The sequence below is a fragment of the Mesoplodon mirus genome (genome assembly GCF_964341445.2).
Source record: "Mesoplodon mirus genome assembly, chromosome: 2".
In the NCBI taxonomy this organism is placed as follows: Eukaryota; Metazoa; Chordata; class Mammalia; order Artiodactyla; family Ziphiidae; genus Mesoplodon; species Mesoplodon mirus.
In genome coordinates this window covers 106847556-106864267 of record NC_138977.1, presented here as the reverse complement: position 1 = coordinate 106864267, position 16712 = coordinate 106847556, and the positions used below count along the sequence as shown (strand labels likewise).

The 16712-nt window shown below is 40.4% G+C and overlaps 1 protein-coding gene across 3 annotated transcripts in view; it reads left to right on the top strand.

Annotated features, from left to right (window-relative positions):
* Positions 1–16712, top strand: part of REEP3 (receptor accessory protein 3) — a 94395-nt gene that overhangs the window by 57207 nt on the left and 20476 nt on the right. For 2 of the 3 annotated variants that reach the window (XM_082640451.1, XM_082640450.1), the window contains exons 3-5: positions 12447–12523; positions 14534–14654; positions 14829–14942. In XM_082640451.1, coding sequence (XP_082496577.1) covers positions 12447–12523; positions 14534–14654; positions 14829–14942 — 312 coding nt within the window. Of the gene's footprint in view, positions 1–12446; positions 12524–14533; positions 14655–14828; positions 14943–16712 lie in introns of those variants that run through there. The other variant, XM_082640452.1, reaches the window with a different exon arrangement.

Sequence of the window (16712 nt, the reverse complement as noted above, 5' to 3'; positions counted from 1 at the left end):
TACATTATTTAAGCAGAGAAGTTTCCTCTTTTACACAACACCAGGATCTACCTTTGGAATGTTCAGATATGTACATCATCTTCCCATTACGTAATTTTAGTAATATAGTGCTTCACCAACTACAGCTGTAATAATCAGATTGTCAGCCAGATTGCCATCACACTGTGAAAGGTCCTCCTAAAAATATAAAAGCTAGAGCTGTTCCTGAAGATTTTAGCTAAGTAAGAAAAATAAAATCTTTCAGAAAACCTCATGTAATTTTAAAAGCTCATGAGAGAGATGTTACTTCAGAAATGTAATAGATTGTAAAAAGATGAAGTTCTTTTGAAAAACTGTAAAAATTTAAAATATATTGAATTATACAAATATATGAAATTTTGTCTATCTCTTCTCTGTCAGGATAAATATAGACTGATTCCTTTTTTTTAAAAAACCACAGATCCAAACTCTGCAGGTAAAATGGAAAAATTCATCAAAAGGTCTTGAAAAGTCACAGAAGTAGATTGAGTTGAGTAATTTTATTTTATTTATTTTTTTGCGGTACGCGGGCCTCTCACTGCCGTGGCCTCTCCCGTTGCAGAGCACAGGCTCCGGACGCGCAGGCTCAGCAGCCATGGCTCACGGGATCCTCCCGAACCGGGGCACGAACCCATGTCCCCTGCATTGGCAGGCGGACTCTCAACTACTGCGCCACCAGGGAAATTGCAGAGAGTTACTTTGAACTCAGAGGTCATTCCTTCCTAAATTCTGCTCTCGGGAACAGTTCCTGTAAGCAATTCCTGCTTTTTACATTTTCTTTTCAACACCCCTTTTAAATTAATTATCATCTAGTTTTTAAACATTTTTGCACTTTTTCCTTCTCTCAAGTTTCTCAAACTACTGAGGTCAGGGATGAGATACATGGGGCTTCTGTGATTCAAGAACATTGAGGAAGACCAAGGCAATCTTGTGAAAGAGTATCCATTTCTAGTTACAATCTGCCCCATTTTAATTGATTTTAACACCCGATACATCTGTATAATGTGAGGCTTTCTTCCTCAGAATAACAGAATATTCTGTGAGGTCTTTGGCAGTGACGTTTGGAAACTGCGTAAACCATGTTGCTGCAAGTTCAGCATCTGAAAGTATAACCGACTCCCAAACATCCAAGTCCTGGAAAGCTATAAAGTGAAGACAGTGGGGCAGTGGGGGAAGAAGTACCCCAAAGTCAAGGAAGTCCAAATCAATCCTAGTCTAACATATTCACCTCCAACACATGCTCCCTCTTTTTAAAGGGGAAAAAAAAAAAACTGTTTCAACCAAGGTCTCTATTCACTGTGGATTGAAATTCAACTAGCTTATTTTCAAGCATGCTTCTAACTTAGCACAGCTCTGGGAAAAATCCCATAATTGAGCCATCTGGGTTGGATAAAAGAGGGAGTTTTTCTATTTGATTTCTCACATTTTGTTCCTTTGTTTTTAATGGGGAAAATCATTATGAAGTAACCAAATTATTGCATAATGTTAGTGAAACAGGAGAAATCTTTTCAACTTGATACTGTTTCTAAAGAAATCTCTATTAGAAGATCTGTCTGTGGTCTCTGAAATGTGGTATAGAATGAGTGTTTTGGATGAACTGACTTGAGGGAATAACTAATAATGGTCAGAAAATAAAGTTCTCTTTGGGTGGTCTGAAATTCAGCAGTGTTTATTTCTTTTCAGACTCAGTAAGGATATTTTTTTCCAGTGAAGCATATTTTAGCATTTTATGCCCTGGATTTACTTAGTGTGGTTATAATTGAAATCATTAGGCATGTGTAATTTTTCATTTTTTCTGAAAAACCAGCATTAACTGCTTTATGATTCAAAGAATCTGAAATTAAGAGACATTGGAAAGTTGTTTAATCTCTGAAAACTTTGAAAACAACTTTGACAAAATAGACTATGCTGTATGTTATATAAATTGCTGTTTGCAGTCCAGAGTTACTTGTTTGAATCTTACATCAATTCAGATCTTAAAATTAAGAAAATGTTAAGTAAAAGGCTCCCCCTGTGTTTGCTTTACTAGGCACAGGGGTGCTAGGTCCTGGGAACATGATGATGAACAAGACAATTTCAGTCCCTATTGGTTGTTAGGGTCAAAAAGCAGAGGCAGATGTTATACAGACCGTTTCACAGATACGCCACAAAGAGAAAGTAGCGTGCACAAAAATTATGTATGACCTTTGGAGGGGGGTAGAGGCAGTTAGGGAAGGCTTTCCTTTGGAAATGAAGAAATTTCATTCATTCAAGGCAAAAGAATATATAATATATAAAAAATATTAGTAGTTATATGCTGGATCCAACACACAAGTGCTGGTGATCCCTTATTATTATCCTTTTATATGTCTTCTTTTACTCATCCCTCCCATGAAAACTTCTTGGGGGTAGGAATGCCTTGACATCTAGGTTTATGACTATTTTATGTCAATGGGTTTTGTTTGTAATAGGCCCTGAGTAATATTTGTCAAATTAATATATCACCTTTTTCTTTCATTGTGCAAGTATCATTTAGTACAGTTATATCTTTTAACACAAGGGTCCCTAACCCCCGGGCAGCAGACCGGTACTGGTCCACGGCCTGTTAGGAACCCGGCCGCACAGCAGGAGGTGAGCGGCCGGGTGAGCGAGCGAAGCTTCATCTGCCGCTCCCCATCGCTCCCCAACGCTCCCCATTGCTCCCCATCGCTCGCTTTACTGCCTGAACCATCCCCCACCCCCGTCTGTGGAAAAATTGCCTTCCACAAAACCGGTCCCTGGCGCCAAAAAGGTTGGTGACTGCTGATTTAACGTACATCATTGTTAATATCATTGCTGTCATAATATCACAATGCTCATAGCATAGCAAGAATAACTTATATAAAGATACAATTTAAGAAAAATACTTTTTAATTAATATGGCCTAACCACTATTCCATAACTCTTGCAAATCTATAGCAACGAGCCTCCCACCAGAACATGATATTCCCATTTATAAATATGCCTGTGCATTGGTCTCAACTTCTGTGATGGAAATGATGAGGATTATTTTACAGTCACAGTTCAGTTTTTGTTTGCTTTATTTGTTTGTCCTGGGATCTAAATCAATTTCATTAAAAATTTTGTCTAAGAATGTTAAATCGTAAAAACTTGTTCTGTTGAAAAATGTTTAAAACCCATGAAATGAGGCCTACTTTTCTTTTGGCATCAGGGGTAGGTAAATGCATACCTATTAAATGGAGCATGGTCTTTTGATAGTAAATTTAGCCTATGAGTACATTCATTTTACAGTATTCACTCAGGCTTAAACTATCCTAATTCCTTTCAGAGAGTAAAGCAAGAACACTATCACATGACTGTCTGGGTTTCCGAAATGCTAAGTCTTTATAAAAGCCTTATGGATTTTGAGTAATAAAGCAAGTGCTGGCTTGTTAAGTAGGATAATCTGATCCGTGCACTATGTAAACCAGAAAGTAATTTTAGATACTATGGTCTTATATCACAGTTGACTCCATAATTTTCAGAAGAACTTGCCTAATTACAGGAGTATATTTTCTTAGAAAATAAATTCATTTTGATATTTAAATGATTTTAACATTCTATTTGAGTAATCTTTTATTTATAAATATTTTATTTTTAATTAAAACATTCATCACATTTCTCTAGTCATGAAACATATAGTGGGTAAAGTGTCCCAAAATTGATAAGTGATTGCCATTTCATTGTGACCACTTCAAAAGAACTTTATTACCAAATACTTAGGGAAAATGGAAATTATATTCTTGCTTATAAGTTAGCCCAGGTCACTAATTCTTTAAATAAGTATTTTTGAGCGTTTATTTTGTACCAGGTACTGTAGTAGGCATTAGGTGTACTGGGAAAGAAAACAAAGCAAAGTAGGCAAAATAGACCATTGAACAAGTTTTTTCATGTAGTCTTCCCACCGACTTCTATGCATTTTATTTTTTGGATATCTTGGCCTACCACTCAGAATATAATGACTTTAAACTTTATGCATATTTCTAACAAGCTTATTTATCTGATTCCTTGGCCTACTGAAAGTAGCAGGGGATTGCCTTAAGTCACATATACTGACAATACAGATGACAACAAATTCACCCAGATAGAAGCCACACTTGCCAAAGGATCACAATAGTAATTTGAAATAGTATTTCTCTGACTCTGCCCCAATCTGCTGCATGAGAATATCAATCTTGCGTATCCTCCAATTTCTTCCCCAGTACTTCTGAGAGTCCCCTGGGGATATCTCAGCCAGAGTTTCTTAAAAGGATAGTCCTCTTCTCCATTTCCAAGATCACTGTGGAAGTAGCACCCATCACTGCCAACCAGGGCATTAGCTATGTCCCAGATGACAGCCAATGGCACTGTGACCAATGTCCACCTAGTTCTGGAACCATGGCTACTATGGCCTTGCTCTCTCACTCTCCATAGAGATTAGAGGATAGCCTTTTATATTAGGGTAGGCTAAGCTGCTATAATTACAAAATGCAAAAAAAAAAAAAGCAACGGCTGAGGGAATACAGAAATGTTTTTCTCTCTCACGTGACGGTCCAGGTTAGTGTTGACTTCAGCAAGAAATGCTTCTCAAGCAACCGTGTAAGAAGAACTAGGGCCCTGCCCATCTTGAACAAATAGATTCCAAGGTTGCTCTGCCCTCTGCCCTCCCAGCCGCAGGAAGGGAGAGAGCCTGTGGGGGAGACCCAGCCCTTCTCAAAAGCCTCAGCTAAGGTTCTGTCGGCGAGACCAGGACACATGGCCCTTCCTCCCTCAGAGGTTAGGCTGAGAAGCACCGGCCCTGGCTGGGCCACTCCCCAGCCGCCACTCCGTTATTCTGTCTTTTTATGGACAGCAAGCTGTCACCTCCACACCTGTCTTGTTTTACCATTCTAGACCTTTCTTTGCAGCCCCCTAGCTCTGATACCCAGAGCAGTGGAGAGCATCCTTGGTCACATAACCTCTTCCATCTCTACACTAGGCAGGTCTTTTTCCATCCATATAGACAACTTGTAAAAATCTTTACTACTCTTTTCAAGTCCACTCTCCTTCCCACCCATCCCCAGCCTTAAAAGATGACCTACCTTCCTACTGCAGAGTAAAGATAGAGGTCCTCAACTATGAACCACTTCAACCTTCTTCCCAACATGGCCACTCTTCTTTTCTTTTCCTTCTATCCCAGAGAAAGATGCATCCCTGATTCTTTCTTTCTTTTTATTTTTTTAAACATTTATTTATTTATTTGGTTGGTTGGTTGGTTGGTTGCGCTGGGTCTTAGTTGTGGCACGTGGGCTTCTTAGTTGTGGCATGCGAACGCTTAGTTGCGGCATGCATGTGGGATCTAGTTCCCTGACCAGGGATCGAACCTGGGTCCCCTGCATTGGGAGTGTGGAGTCTTACCCACTGTGACACCAGGGAAGTCCCCCTGCTTCTTTCTTAATCCCACTCTTCTTTCTAATATTATTCTTGTCTATCTCATTCAAGATCTTGTTCCATTAAGTATTCCTGCTTTCTCATAATTTGAATCTCATTATCTCTCCAGTAAAATGTTCAGTCCTTGAGACTGTACACATGCTTTCCTTTTGCCTCATGCTATTTTTTATTTCCCCTTTTTTTCTTTTTAAACCAGGTCTCTTAAAAGACTCCTCTATATTTAATTGTCATGTCTTTGCCTCTTGTCTACTGTCCAGCCTTTTGCAGTCCTGACGTAAAGGAGCACACTAAGCTCTGTGCAGCCCCATATTCACGCAACAATTCATATGTTTACTGAGCACCTTCTCTGCAGGCACAGAGGATTTAGTAGTGAAAAAAATGAAAGTCTTTGTCCTCTTGGAGTTTACATTCTAGTAAGGAAAGGCAGGAAAAAAATTGAATATTTGTTAGATGTGTCTATGATATGTGATATGTGCTAAAGAGAAAAATAAGTCATGATAAGGGAGTTAGAACGACACTGTTATTTTAAACAAGTGGTCAGGAAAGGCCTCTCGGATAAATATTTGAGCAGAGACCTGAAGCAAGTGAGAAAGCTGTCCACGTGGATAACTGAGGGAAGAGCATTTCAACAAGGAAATAGCATGTACTGAGGCCCTGAGGCAGGAATATTACCGTACACAGGAAGGACAGTAAAGGGTCAATGTGACTGGAGCAGAACAGGGGAAGGAGGAAGAGGAGAAGATGAGGCCAGAGAGGCAGCTGAGGTGCCAGATCCACAGGGCCTTGTAGGCTGAGGTAAGAATTCTGAGGGGGGCCATCGGAGGGGTTTGAGCAAAGGAATGACCTGCTCATTAAGGAGACACTCAGTGAAGTGTGCAAAAGACCCCAAAAAGCAGAGTGATCAGTTAGGACACTATAAGGATAATCCAGACAGGAGATGAGGGTCATCTGCACTGGGGAGGTGTCTGTGGAAGGGGTGAGAAATGACTTTGATTCCTGATATGTTTCCAAGAGCTGACAGGCTGAATAGCGCTGGCACCCACCACCTGCCCCTCAAGGGGAGTTTCTTCCCCACACTCCACCTTGCTCTGCCTCACTTAGGGGCCAGGAGGCCGATCCTTACAGGCTGCATTATGTCTGACTTCCCTTTGGGTTTGGCTCATGAGAGGCTCCTGCCGAAGATCAGAAGGCAGGGTGAGGGTGAAGTCAGAGTACTGGTCTCCCTGCTTCCTCCCTGCCACCACAAGTTGGCTGTGACTGTCTACCTGAGGCTACAGCTGTCCCCTACGGTTACCCTGTCTGGATCCCATGAAACCTTTCCCTGTCCTCCCTTCTTCACACCAAGGGGATAACGTCAGTTCCTGCTGTCTCTAGCTCAAGGGTGAACTGCTGTCCTTTGTTGGTTTTCCTGAACCTCACCCACAACTTTATAAATAGTCCCTTTAATAAGCTTTCCTCAAACTCTTGTGCTCTTGACTCATACTGGGAACTAGGGCATCTAATGTAGTAAAAACAGAAGAACATTTTTAAAATCGCTGTTATTTACCTGTTTTTCTCCCCAGTAAAATGTTAACTCCTTGAGGACAGAAGCTGTTATATTCCTGTTTCTATTCCCATGATGTGAAGTAGGTAGGGTTTGCTACAGTTGTGTCAATGAGTGTTATATATAATGAGCCCACCTGAGTCCTTAGGAATAGTCTAAATTATGTTTGATATGAAAGATTAATCAAAAGTAGGATGTGGGGCTTCCCTGGTGGCGCAGTGGTTGAGAGTCCGCCTGCCGATGCAGGGGACGCGGGTTCGTGCCCCGGTCTGGGAGGATCCCACATGCCGCGGAGTGGCTGGGCCCGTGAGCCATGACCGCTGGGCCTGCGTGTCTGGAGCCTGTGCTCCGCAACGGGAGAGGCCACAGCAGTGAGAGGCCCGCGTACCGCAAAAACAAACAAACAAACAAAAGTAGGATGTGTGTGTGTGTCCATCTTAGTGTTTATAGGTATAAGCTCCACCTTGCTGGATAATTCAATTCCCTGGAATCAAAGAGAATTTTAAGCAAAAGTTGAGTAGCTTGCTTATTACTCATTGTTCTCATGAAGATATCTAAACAACAGTTTTGTTGATTTTACCAATTGTTTCTGAACTGGAAAGAAATAGCATTTGTTCCCACTATCTTAAGAACATCAATTTTTTTCCCAGTAATTTTAAAGGTAGACTGTGGTTTATTACAGTTACCTGTTAAGTTACAGTCTTTTATTTGCATAACATTTTAATGACACTTATTTCTATTATATTTGGTTACATACAATCATAAGATTATCAGTGTGATTGTTTTCCTACCAGTTTTTTGTTTTAGTATTGCATTTTGTTACTGATGTTTTCTGTCGATCTAAAGAGTATTTTATCTCCACATATTTATAATTCTAAATTTGTGACTTGCTTTTTTTTCTTTCTTCCTTCCTTCCTTCCCTCCCTCCCTCCTTCCCTCCTTCCTTCCTTTCTTCCTTCCTTCTTTTCTTTCTCTCCTTGACTTCTTTCTGTTATTTCCTTTGGGCTAGACCTTAAACAGTAGACTGAGCAGCCTTGAGGTATAGTTGTTTTTTTGTTTTTTTGTTTTTTTGTTTTTGCGGTACGCGGGCCTCTCACTGTTGTGGCCTCTCCCGCTGCGGAGCACAGGCTCCGGACGCGCAGGCTCAGCGGCCATGGCTCACGGGCCCAGCCGCTCCGCAGCGTGCGGGGTCCTCCCGGACCTGGGCACAAACCCGTGTCCCCTGCATCGGCAGGCGGACTCCCAGCCACTGCGCCACCAGGGAAGCCTGAGGTATAGTTTTAATGAAACCTTTGCTGAGTAATCATTTGGTATAAAATCCCAACCATTAACAGAAAAAAGAAAGCAGTATCTCTTCAAGGTTAACTTTCTTTGTGCTTGTTCCCATGAATAACACACACTCATTGAATTCATTTAATTATTACCACAACTCAACTATATTTAAGGTCCATCTTTCTAATGAGGACAACAAAAAAATCCATAAGTTTATGAGAGCAGATTGTCAAAGAACATATTCAATAAAGATAAATTAGAACCATGGAGTTTTGCTTATATAAAATTGTAGCCTATACCTCAGGAAAATGTCTAGGAATACCCTATTGAGTATATAGTTTGTTGTTGTTTTTTAACTAAAAAGATAGAGCCTTCTTTTTTTTCTTTTCTCCCTTTTTTTATTTTTGGCATTATTGTGTATTCTCACAACCTAAATAATTTTTTTTCCTTTTAGAGATAAACATTATATACGTGAAAGTACTTATTTATTTGGTGGGGTTTAAAATGAATTTGAAAACTGAATTAACACTTGACTTTACCGAAGCCAGGGTGCTTTTGAAACCTGTGGGACTGTAGCAGCTCTAGTCTATTTGAGAAGTAGTCTTTCAGGGAGTATCACCAAACATTAGCTATCTGTGCAGTTCCTTTCACCTCTACTCAACCCTATTAACAGGTAAATTATGACTATTTGTAGGGTATTTTTTATCGTTGTTATCCATTTGGAAGATCACATCCATAATGACGGTTGTAAAATAGTAAAATAATGAAAATATAAAATAATGAAAAATAACAAGCGTTGACTTAAATCATTTATTTTTCTGAAAGTTTCCTAAAGTTCCTATGAGGGAGACCATTTCACTCAAGCCACTACTTTCCCAGGAAAGAAGGTGGTAAAGTTTACACTGAAATCCCCAAGCTGAGTACCGGAGACGGAAGAGAGAGTTGAAAAGATTGGTCTGATGGCAGCTGCTTGTTTGAAAATCTGCCTGGTTCAGGCTTCAAAGTAGACTGTGCCCTCCTGCGCCCATTTCCCAGCTTGGTGACCTTGCACAACATGCTTACTTTGGCCCTCAGTAAGATGAGAGTAGTTTGCCAGGTTACTTATTTTCAAACTCTGCCCCATGGAGCAGTAGGGTTTCTTGGAGTTTCCTCAAGAGTCCGACGGTGGGTAGAATGGGAGGACCAACCAGAGCTGGTTTTTTTTTTTGTAATTGTTTTACAATTTTTTTCAATAAAGGCTTATTTAGTTCAAAAACCTTGATCGCCACCAAGGTCCCTTCTAGCTCAATGAAAGTGCATTGTTTTGTTTGCAGGGGCTTTTTTTCTTCATTTCTTTTTGAGGGGATAACCTTGTGAATACAGTTGAACAGTAAAAGTACTAAATTACTGTTTGCTTTGGAAAAGCTAAATGAACAAACTCATGTGAGAGCCTCACTTTCCTTTAAATAGAAAGGGGCGGGGAGAAAAAACACATAGGATTTTAGCCCTGGAAGAAAATCCCCATATTGGGACAAAAGCTTGGAACTGGCAGCAGTGAGGGATTTAAGATAACTCATGAAAAGTGAAAAACTAAAGAGAATATTTGGTCTAACTTTCTTTTTTAATTTAAGATGATAATCTTATAAATCAATTTCGTTGTATTTTAAATAGAGATAACGTGCCGTACTATTTTCTTCAGGCAATTTTCTAAGCTCTTGGGTAAATTATGATGCATATGTCACAACACATGGCTTCAAAAGTTATTCATGGCTATTACTGATTTCTCCATGTACATAGAAAACTGTTTAAGCTACCTGAGTTATAGTTCCTTATTGTTTATGGAATACCCAAACAAGCATCTGTATTAAAACTAAATAGGTCAATTTTCTAGCTAATTATAGAGACCTAATTTTTGTTTTTTTGTCATCTTATTGGGATGAGAACAAGGAAAGTAGTGGTTATTCTTGGACCTCGCATTCAGCAATTCCTCACATTTCTTTCTGTACATGGCAAAATTGGTTAATAGCACCAATTCCAGAGTCAGGCAGCTTGAATAAGTCATTTTACCTCTCTCTGCCACCGTTTCCTTATAATCATATAATTATGTTTTCTACTTCATAATGTTGTTGTGGGGATAAGTGAATTAATATATGTGATGCACTTAGTACAGTCCCTGGCCTATAGTTGTCATGGTTTTGTGTATTATTGTTAGCCATTATTATATTATTGAGAAAGTGGAGGGGTTTTTTTTTACATCTTTATTGTAGTATAATTGCTTTACAATGTTATGTTAGTTTCTGCTGTATAACACAGTGAATCAGCTATACGTATACATATATACGCATATCCCCTCCCTCTTGCATCTCCCTCCCTCCCACCCTCCCTATCCCACCCCTCTAGGTGGTCACAAAGCACCGAGCTGACCTCCCTATGCTATGCGGCTGCTTCCCACTAGCTATCTATTTTACATTTGGTAGTGTATGTATGTCCATGACACTCTCTCACTTCGTCCCAGCTTACCCTTCCCCCTCCCCATGTCCTCAAGTCCGGTCTCTACGTCTGCGTCTTTATTCCTGTCCTGCCCCTAGGTTCTTCAGAACCTTTTTTTGTTTTTAGATTCCATATATATGTGTTAGCATATGGTATTTGTTTTTCTCTTTCTGACTTACTTCACTCTGTATGACAGACTCTAAGTCCATCCACCTCACTACAAATAACTCAATTTTGTTTCTTTTTATGGCTGAGTAATATTCCTTTGTATATACGTACCACATCTTCTTTATCCATTCATCTACCAATGGACACCTAGGTTGAAAAGCAGAGATTTTAACCCTTAAAGAAAATCCAACCTACATGAGAGATGAGAGTCTCTGTGCTTAGGAAGGTGGAAAGGTATATTCTCACTCATTTGTGAGAATGAGTTCAAGATAAAATTAATATGGCAGCATTCCATGAAAAGGATTGGTAGAGATACCAGAGTCTTGAGGACCTTTTAAGATGCTCTATTCCAGGCAAGAGGTAAAAATATCCTGAACTACTGTCTTAGTTCTTTTAGGCTGCTATAACAAAAATACCATAGTCTAGGTGGTTTATAAACAACAGAAATATATTCTCACAGTTTAGGAGGCTGAGAAGTCCAAGATCAAAGTGCCAGCAGACCCCATGTCTGGTGAGGGCCCACTTCCCAGTTTATGATGGCCATCTTCTTGCTGTGTCCTCACATGGTAGAAGAGCAGAGAGAGCTCTCTGGGGTCTCTTTTATAAGGACACTATTCACATTCATGAGGACACTACCTTCATGACCTGAAAACCTCCCAAAGGCCCCACCTTCTAGTACACATTCAGGGTTAGGATTTCAGCCTATGAATTTTGAAGGGACACAAACATTTGGTCTATTGCAACTACTCTTGTGGTATTGGAGTAGAAGGAAAAGGATATGTGAAAGATTACAGGCTGGGCTTCCCTGGTGGTGCGGTGGTTGGGAGTCTGCCTGCCGATGCAGGGGACACGGGTTCGTGCCCCAGTCCGGGAGGGTCCTGCATGCCGCGGAGCGGCTGGGCCCGTGAGCCATGGCCGCTGAGCCTGCGCGTCTGAAACCTCTGCTCCGCAGCGGGAGAGGCCGCAGCGGTGAGAGGCCCGCGTACCGCAAAAAAAAAAAAAAAAAAAAAGATTACAGGCTTATATTTAGGGCAAGAGGAAGAAGACACCAACCTTAGACTTTCAAAGTGGGTGACTAGCATCATGGATGTAACAAACCCAGGATTGTTCTTTGGTTTCCAAATTGTTTCTATATATTGAGAAATAAGGAATGCAAAATTTAAAAGCCTAATAAAGATTAAATGTGGTCATATCATATACTGTATGATTTGTATAATAATTAAATAGCTAGTAATCTTCATAAGGGAGTACGTAGATAAGATCTTTTAAAGAATTTTCCTCCAGTTAAGAAAAACATGTCCTATTTTTTCAATTCTCTCATTTCGGTTCCTACATTATATTGTATCAAGCCTAAAGATTTGTTATTCTTTGATTCTTCTATCCCAAGACTACTGATGTAGTGATGTGAGGAACTCAGGCATAAAACCTGTTGAGAATTAAACCATCGCCTTCTGCATTTAATCCTACATACTATATATGATATATACAGTTTTTCAGAGTTGCAGATAACTTTGGTCTATTATTCCATATGTATTTTTATTGTTTCCAGGTTCGATGGATGATGTACTGGATTGTCTTTGCTCTCTATACTGTGACGGAAACAGTAGCAGATCAGACAGTTGCTTGGTAAGTTCTAGTGATGACAAAAGGCCAGACTATAGACTCTTATTCAGGTGTCCTGAGTTCTTATCCTGCTCTGGCTGTTAACTGAGTGAATTTGATCAGTCTACCTAATTATCCATTGTATCATTTTCTTCATCTGGGTTCCCCACAAGACATTACTTTCCTTTGGAAATCCCCCAGGTGAAGGCAGCTCATCCTTCTCCCCACATGCCACTCCCTGCCCATCTCCCACACACCTCCCACTACCTTGGAATAGAGAAAACTTGGTTGTCATTATCTTTTTTCCACACTGATGACTTCAGACTATTTTTTCTTGATTACTTTCTAAACGACTCCTCTTTTTATAGCTTTTTTTTTTTTTTTTTTTGGCTGTATGTGGGCCTTTCACTGTTGTGGCCTCTCGAGTTGTGGAGCACAGGCTCCGGATGCGCAGGCCCAGCGGCCACGGCTCACGGGCCCAGCCGCTCCACGGCATGTGGGATCTTCCCGGACTGGGGCACGAACCCATGTCCCCTGCATCGGCAGGCGGACTCTCAACCACTGCGCCACCAGGGAAGCCCACGACTCCTCTTTTGAATCCCACAGCATCTGGTTTTAGCACTCCCTCCCCATCCTTAAAAGTCTCATATACAGGGCTTCCCTGGTGGCCCAGTGGTTGAGAGTCCGCCTGCTGATGCAGGGGACACGGGTTCGTGCCCCGGTCCGGGAAGATCCCACATGCCACGGAGCGGCTGGGCCCGTGAGTCATGGCCGCTGAGCCTGTGCATCCAGAGCCTGTGCTCTGCAACGGGAGAGACCACAACAGTGAGAGGCCCGCGTACCGCAAAAAATAAAAATAAAAAAAAAAGTAAACAATGTAGAAAAAGCTTACCACGAGCAATGATAGTCCAGAAACTCCTCTGTAACTGCACTGTGCAGAGACCCTTTGTAGACTACACAAGAGTCATTCCTCACTGCCCCCTGCCCACCTGTCTCATCAGAAGAGTCCAGATTTTTTTTTTTATCATGTATCTTAGTACTTCATGTACCACAAGGTGCTGGTCCCCTCATGATGTATTAGTTAACTTTTGCTGTGGCAACAAACAACCCTAAAAGCACAATGGGTTAGAAAAACAAACATTCATTTCTTGCTCAAGCTATATGAGGACAAATGGTTGACTGCAACTTTGCTGGGCTCAGCTCAGTTTTAAGTGTCTTCTTGTTCAAGGACCAAGGATGAAGAAGCAGCTGTTCTCGTGGCAAAAAGCAAAAGTTGAATGCAGGAAGTTGGGGGTGTTGAGGTGAGGGAGTCAAAGGACATTTAAAGCATCTCCTTGCATGTGACATATGTCACACTCACATTCTGTTGCCCAAAGCAGGTCACATGGGTAAAGCCTTGGTCATTGCTTGAGGAAGTGTATTCAGCCTACCGAGAAGGCACTGAAGAATCAAGTGGGAAGGGGCATGGGTATATTACCCTAATTCCCAGGTTACCACAATGGCAATTCCATTCTCCTTTCAAGTGAACAGTTTAGGTCTGTCAAGTGCTGCAGTTCTGGCCAAATGAAATTGGAGGGGACGTTTTCTGGGAGCTCTAAGGGAAGGAGATGTGTATATGGGGTAACACTGTACACTTGGTGCTGATAAAGGTGACTCCTGATGCTTGGAGGTGTGTCCAGGTAATGCCATGACAGCTACGCTCTGCAGACAGGGTGGGTGTACCTTACTATCATGGTTATAAATGCTATTAACGCCCTCTCTGAACTGCCACAGTCAGTTTGGCAGCTTGGCTGTGCTTGTCTAAACAGAGCAATCTTGTACTAGAATGTGTGAATCACTCTGGGGGTCAGGTTGCTCTGATCTGTATAGTTAATGAGATTTTGTCAGTTCAAACATGGTTGTTTTCCTGATCACAACTTTTTACATGTGAAAACTTAACCCAGTGACTGAACTTTGTAAAAAGTTTTTTTTGCAATTTCCTCATGGTCTGCACTTTATTTTCACTGGCGTTTTTTTCTAATTTTTTCTCGTTAGGTTCCCCCTGTACTACGAGCTTAAGATTGCTTTTGTCATATGGCTGCTCTCTCCCTATACCAAAGGAGCAAGTTTAATATATAGAAAATTCCTTCATCCACTACTTTCTTCAAAGGAAAGGGTAAGATATACAGATTATTTCCACAAATCACTTGTTAGAAATGTATATCATCACATGCTGTATGCTATAAAATGAGTGAAACTATTATGTTAAGGGGGAGAAGTCCCAGTTTTCAGCTTCTTGACATTCTTTTTAAATAAAATTAACATTTATGGTTTTGATTTTTTTTTCTAGGAGATTGATGATTATATTGTACAAGCAAAGGAACGAGGCTATGAGACTATGGTAAACTTTGGGCGGCAAGGTTTAAATTTAGCAGCTACTGCTGCTGTCACTGCAGCGGTGAAGGTAATTCTTTATTTACCTTTTTTTTTTTAAATCCAGTGTCACATTGTCAATGAATAATGTAGGGTGGCTCTTTACTTCAGATCATTATAAAATTTTGGCACAAATTTACCTTGTTTATTTCTGTAATACTAGAAAAAAAAAGTAGATTATTTTAAAGGCATTTTAACATGTGTTTTCTATAATTGTTGGATATTTTGAAACTCTTAATTGATGACAAAATGAGAGCTAGTTAGTAAGTAAAGCATACTGGAAAATGTCATTTTGTCATAATTTTCCTACTTTATAACCTTAAAGTAGTTTTGAGTAAATCACCTTTAGTGAAGATGACCATTCTTTCTTTCTCTGTCTTTGGTGTTTTTTCCCTCTCTCTCTCTCCATGGCAATATCTTGGTAGGATTTCTGGCTTACTTCTGCACCCATACTTCAACCAGTTTGAGGTAACTGATTATTCAAAATAAGGCATGAAAATTTTCTGTTCTTAAAACTTAAGATTTTACTTAGCCAATTACTAATGTCATGTGTTGTGTTTTGCAAGCCAAATTATCAAAGGAATGCCTTCTGTGAAAATTCGCATTATGGCTTTTGGATTTCTTTGCATGTAGTAATTAGTGTGGTTTATTTTAAATACCATAGCATAATTGGTTTTGGTGTGTAGTATATGGAAGGAAAATAGGTTTCAGATCCAGAAAGTGCTGAGTGTGACTTTCTAAGTAACCATCGGTGATTTACTTAACTTCTCAATTGGAAGGATGGCGAGGAGGAGAAAATGAGGTGGAAGAGAACTAAAGTCGTCGTCTTCTGTATATGAAAGTAGAGGTTTTAAAGTGGTTGCCTGCAGGGGGATGGAGAGAAGGGGACCGAGGGCTTCTTGCTTTCTTTTGTTACAAAATTTAGCATTATTTAACTTTACAAATGAAGTACATGTATTTATTTACACCCCAGAGAAGATGCTTTCTGAGTTTTCCATACTTAAAAGCAACATTCAACGTGATTCTATCGCAAAAAACTAAAAATTAACTTTTGACGTCAAAAATTGCTTAGAAAATATAGACATTTTAGAACATTGTATTAGGAAACATAGAAGCACACAAATCCTATTTGCCCTCTTTACTTTTTTTTTTTTCTTTATTTGGCTGCATTGGGTCTTTGTTGCCGTGCGCGGGCTTTCTCTAGTTGCGGTGGGAGAGCGGGGGCTGCTCTTCTTTGCGGTACGTGGACTTCTCATCGCGGTGGCTTCTCTTGTCGTGGAGCATGGGCTCTAGGCGCGCCAGCTTCAGTAGTTGTGGCTCGCAGCCTATAGTGCGCAGGCTCAGTAGCTGTGGTGCACGGGCCTAGTTGCCCCCAGGCACGTGGGATCTTCCTGGACCAGGGTGCGAACCCACATCCCCTGCTTTGGCAGGCGGATTCTTAACCACTGAACCACTAGGGAAGTCCCTGCTCTCTTCACTTTAACACTTAAATATAGTTTATAATCCTACGTACTCTGTGAGACACCTCCCTACATATTGTCACTTTTGTAGGATATTTATTTTATTTTGACTTACTACTTCCAAACTCTGTGTGAGGAATCAGAAACCCCAACTAGATTATCTTATCCTGGTTCCCTTCTCATTTATTTTTATTTTATACATACTTTGCTGCCATCAGTATTTAACATCCAATATATTTATTCAACATGTATGTATTTAATGTATTTAACATCTATATGTATGTATGTTTTTATTATTTGTTTGTTTGTTTGTTTTGGCTGCGCCCGGTCTTACTTGCAGC